We start from the raw sequence: 5,285 nt of genomic DNA on the forward strand, positions 1-5,285 counted from the left end.
GCCATCTTTCTATTCCTCCAAACTCTGTCTCCATATTTTTCATTCAGCATCGGTGAGCAGAGAAAACCAAGATTTTGGCGGTAACTCTGTCCCAACGTCAACCCATCTCCAATTTGCCCACAGTTGTTCAAACACATGTATGTATCCTGGATGCCAATTTTCCACCCCTGCCTTCCCTGCCTGAAGTGCCATCTTTCTAGATCTGATCCTTACCTTCCCATCTTTCAGGCCATGACTCACATGGCCCTTTGACGTCTGGAGGCAGCACCCAAGCACTGGACTTGGAGGATGAGGACAGTGCCCACCACGATCCCCATGAGACCCATGGCCAGCCCCAGGGCACAGACCACAGTCTCTGTCAGCTCTGATGTAGGGGTTGGAATCTCGGGCTCTGAGAACAAAAAGACTTACAGGGTCAAAGTGATACTGAGCAGGGTCCTGTGATGCTCCTGTGCACAAAAGCCTTTCTGTGTCTCCCCATTTCTTGTTTGCAGGAAATGGGCTTCATTCAGCCTCCATGACCTCTCTGAGTTCAAGAGGCAGGCTCAAACAGATGTTATGCAGGGAAGGGAGGGGATATGGAGACACGGGAGGAGCACTTAAGAAACTGTAGTGCCGTCTTGGGGCAGGGTCCTGGTTCCCCGTCAAGGGATACACACACCACTGTCTTTGATCTGTTTGGCAGTTGTTGAAATCTCCAACTGGGGGAGAAATTAACTATATGCTGCCCACGCCACACTGACCCCAGACTGGCTGTCAACAGAAGGTTAATGATGCTGACTCCCTCTTGGCTCACCATCAGCCAATTAGAATAATGTTCAGGAGCTGATCACACCTTCTTTGATCACGCCATTACTATAAAATTCCTCGTTACCCACTCTGGGTGTGGACACACAGTTTTGAGAGCAATAGTCCACTGGGCCGCCTTTGCCTGGCAAAGAAATAAAGCTGTTCTTTCTACTTCACCCAAAACCCTGTCTCCAGGATTTGATTCAGTCTCAGAGTCCAGAGGCTGGATTCAGAAGGGCACTGTCTGCAGGTGGATTGGATGTGGAGAAGGGCGTGGGTTTGGGAATGCACGTACCCCAGTGCTTGACGAGGGGCTCTTCCAGGCCCCAGTGCTCCACTCTGCAGTCATAGAAGTCTTCACTGGCGGGAAGAAAGGTGAGGTAACTGAACTTGAGGAAAGAGTGGTCACTCTTGGGGTAGAAGGTGGTCTCAGCGATCCCTTCTGCAACAAAGTGTCCGTTGTAAAACCAAGTGATGTTGATCACAGGAGGAAAGATGTTGTCCACTTGACAGATGAGGGTATTGGGAATCCCCAGGACCACGGAGGATTTGGGAAACACAGCCACTTCAGGGATTTCTACAATGAAGACCAAAGATGGATTGGAATTTCTGACAGCCGTGCCTTCTGCTCCTTAATCAGTTTAGGGGAGGCTCCCCCACCCTGCGCACAATCTCCGCAGCTGTTAGTGTGTTATTTCCTATGTCCTTCAAACTCACTTCACAGTCAGCCATAACCTCCCTTTACTTTCACCTGTTTCTTAGATTATATATTGATCATTATTATTATTATTTTACTGGCAGGACCGTCCAAAACTTCGACCTTGGCTCTTCCACATTCTGAATGAGGAAGATTAGTGCTATCTACGGTGACTTCAGAACTGGTGCTGACATCTTTATCTACAGATGCCGAATTGTCCTCTGAAGTGTGCTGTGAATTCTTTTCTGAACTGTCCTCTTCTTTAGGGTCATTATGAAGCTTAGAACACATTCTTCTCTCTGGGAATCCACAGGGCAGAGTGGGTCGGTGTGTGAGAGCTAGGAGACAGATGGGCCACGGGCTGAGCAGCTGCAACTGGTCTCCTGCTGACGCTTCAAGACACGATACCAGCAGGAGCATGGGGCCCTGATTAGGTGAAAGACAAAGTGACCACAGCTTCCTCGTTCTCGTGGTCAAGGGGATTTCCCAGCCTGATGCATATGCAGAAGAGGCCTTCAGTCTAGGGAGGACAAAGGAGGAAGGAGACGCCAGCCCAGAAGACGTCCTGCCAACCCCCCAGAAACCTTGGCGCCGGAATCCACCTTGGCTGACAGATGCATGCCCATCAGGATGAACCCTGACAGGTGAAAAATGGGCACAAGCGAGATGACTGGCCCGAGACAGCCCAGAAAACTGCCCCCATATAAGCAAGTTAAATCATCCCTACTGTGTGCAACTCAGTCCATTTGGAGTGATTCGCCATTTACGTTTAATAGTAACGTTAATCATAACAATGCATTGTAAAAACTTCAGAAGGAAAGGAGAATCTTTTACAGACCATTTGCTTTGTGTGTGGCAGTTTTCAGTTATTAGTTTTTAAAATCAGTACTTTCTAATGGAAACAGCTTGATAAAAAATCTGTCATAGGATTTTGAGGCCCATTAAAAAACGTTAAAAAAAAAACAAATTCCAAACTCTGAGTTCTTTTATGAGCTCTTCCACATGTACCTTGTTTTTAATAAACACTGTCTTGATTTCACAAGCTTGGTCTCTTTGCTGAATTATTTCTTCAAAGGAGACAAGGGCTGAGGTACTACTTGGCTACTTAGGCCAAGAGCTTGGGAATATCCTCTTTTAGAACTACTGCAAGGAGTGGGTTCTTGGAACTTAGGGGAGGGATATTTCAAGATTACATTTGTAGCCGAGGACTGGGTATTTGCCAGGAAATGAAATAGAAAGGGGGAGCAATTTAGAGTGTGGTGGGGAAGACTAGCTACCCGGGGGAGGAAAAAGAGACCAGAAACACGAGGAAGATGCCTTGAAGAAAGGCCACACTTACCGTTGGTGGCAGGCGTAAAGTTGGAATTTTTTATCAAGATGTCCAAATTTCTTTTTGACATGACAATGTTTCTCAGGGCGCTCTGAACTTCAAACTTGGTGATATTGCTAAACTCAGGCAGCCGCCAGACAGTCTCCTTTTTCCCCAGGTCCACATAGAAGAGCTCGTCTCCATCAAATTCAAACGTGAACTGGCCAGAGGCGCCGTACGTCTGGTAGACATTTGTGCCGTAAGTGCCCACGTGGTCAGCTGGTGCGTGGCCACGCCAAAGCAGGAAAGTAAGAACAGGGAGGCAGGATAGAGGGGAGGGGAAAGAATTGGATTAAATAAAAACACATGAGAAATGGTCTGTGGAGGAGTGTAGGTTCATATTTGGCCTGGGCCAATACCACTTCCTATTTCTGTCTTTTCTATCCTAGGGTTAGGGATGGTGATGAACATGCCATGAGGTGCTGAGATGCTGTCTTATTCACTCTGTACCCCTAGTAACTTGAAGGGTTCATGGCACATAGTAAGATTGCAGTAAATAAGTTAATGATGAATGCTTGTGTGTGTGCTCACTCTCTTCAGTCATGTCTTGCTGTTTGCGACCCTCTGGACTGTAGCCCACCAAGCTCCTCTGTCCATGGGATTCTCCTGGCAAGATTACTGGAATGGGTTGCCATGCTGTCCTCCAGGGGACCTTCCTGACCCAGGGATCAAACTTGTGTCTCCTGCATTGCAGCTGGATTCTTTACCCCTGAGCCACTGGGGAAGCCCTAGATAATGATTACATAATTTTATTTCTTAAGTTTATTTCTAATCACCTAATCTCTTACTTCTCATAGCACCTATCTCATTCTTACCACACTGTGGAATTTATTTACTTATGAAATGTGTTTTTTTAAAAAAGTTATCTGTCTGATTGTAAGAACATGAGTTTCCCGTGGATAGGAATCTTGACTTGTTGTTGTTGCTCTTTGTCTGTGCCACATAGCATGAGGGATCTTAGTTCCCTGACCAGGGATTGACCCCGTGTCCCCCGTCAATAGAAGTGTGGAGTCCTGACCCCTGGACCACCAGGGCATTCCCAGAAATCTTGTTTTATGCCCAGAGGAGTGCTTGATACCTCTCTAAATATTTGTTGACTTAATGAATCACAATTAGGAAATGTTCTGAAGATTCCATTCCATTCCTCTTCTCTTTTCCTTGACTCCCCCCAACACCCTTTGGGTTTCAATAACTGGTGTCAATGCCCATGACACAGTAGGACAAAGTTTTGGACAGGAATCTGAAATTTAGTGGAATAAGCCACCTTCAAGAAGGTGTTGTGAATACAGAATGGAGGAGCCGAGGGGGCTGATTAACCAAAATTAATCTGTTTTTATCCTCTTTTTAGAGCTTTGTTGGGTGGAGGTGAGAGGACTGGTAGTTTGGGTTGACAAGCTGAGACTAACCTATTTTAAGTTCCTAGGTTTTCCACCAACATTACCCAAATTTCTGAAGCAAACAATCAAATGTGAAGTTATACTTATAATAAATCATGCTATACTTTGGCATTATATTGCTTTTTAGTCCATGGGGTCTCAAAGAGTTGGACACAACTGAGCGACTTTCACACACAAACACATACACACAACTCTTTGTTATTTAGAATGCATATCTGAAAATAGAGTTGCCATATGGTCTAGCAATCCCACTCCTGGGCATATATCCAGAAAGAACTATCATGCAAAAAGATAAATGCACCTTTATTTCACAGCAGCACTATTTATAAGAGCCAAGATATGGAAACAACCTAAATGTCCACTGACAGATGAATGGATAAAGAAGATGTGTATATATATATATATATATACATATATACATATATATATATATATATATATATATATATATATATATATATATAGTTGTTTAGTTGCTAAGTCATGTTGGACTTTTTTGTGACCTCATGGACTGCAGCCTACCAGGCTCCTTTGCCCATGGAATTCTTCAGGCAAGAATATTGAAGTGGGTAGCCATTCCCTTCTCCAGGGGATCTTCCCAATCCGGGGATCAAACCTGGGTCTCCTGCATTGCAGGCAGATTCTTTACCACCTGAGCCACCATATTCCAATATAAAATAAAAATTTAAAAAATTCTTCACAATTGTAAACCCACACCCCTCAACTGTACACTCACCCACGATGTCTTCACCTCCATAGGGGCTCATCATGGCAGCCAGAGCGAGAGCCCTCAGAATCAGAGCTTTCTTCATCCTCCTCCTCCTCCAAGGGTATCCTCAGGAGTGGCTGTTCCAAGTGGTGCCTCGCCCGGAAGGTGGTCTAAAGAGAACTGCTGGAAGAAATCATGTTGGAGCAGTCCACGCCTCACTCTCTATCGTGTCTCAGCCCATCAGAGAAATTCCCTGAGCTGACACCTCAGTTGCCAGCTGAAGCATTTTTAGGAAGACACCTGTAATAAGCCTGGAAAACTCCC

At 45.4% G+C, this 5,285-nt stretch overlaps 1 protein-coding gene across 1 annotated transcript; it reads right to left on the reverse strand.

Annotated features, from left to right (window-relative positions):
- Positions 1-236: 236 nt before the first annotated feature.
- Positions 237-5,064, reverse strand: LOC129647649 (SLA class II histocompatibility antigen, DQ haplotype D alpha chain-like). Its single transcript, XM_055574704.1, has 4 exons — positions 4,989-5,064; positions 2,826-3,074; positions 1,085-1,366; positions 237-391 (listed from the first exon to the last, which is right to left on the reverse strand). Exons 1-4 carry the CDS (start codon positions 5,062-5,064, stop codon positions 237-239), a joined length of 762 nt encoding a protein of 253 aa, XP_055430679.1.
- Positions 5,065-5,285: the final 221 nt, after the last annotated feature.

Source organism: Bubalus kerabau, chromosome 3, assembly GCF_029407905.1.
Source record: "Bubalus kerabau isolate K-KA32 ecotype Philippines breed swamp buffalo chromosome 3, PCC_UOA_SB_1v2, whole genome shotgun sequence".
NCBI lineage: Eukaryota > Metazoa > Chordata > Mammalia > Artiodactyla > Bovidae > Bubalus > Bubalus kerabau.

Bases quoted from the DNA above. Each gene is read 5' to 3' on its own strand.
- LOC129647649 (XM_055574704.1), bottom strand. From the start codon at position 5,064: ATGAAGAAAGCTCTGATTCTGAGGGCTCTCGCTCTGGCTGCCATGATG. The intron at 3,075-4,988 runs GTGAGTGTACAG...GCCACGCACCAG, and splicing joins TGGAGGTGAAGACATCGTGG to CTGACCACGTGGGCACTTAC. The intron at 392-1,084 runs GTACGTGCATTC...TTTTGTTCTCAG, and splicing joins GCCCCTCGTCAAGCACTGGG to AGCCCGAGATTCCAACCCCT.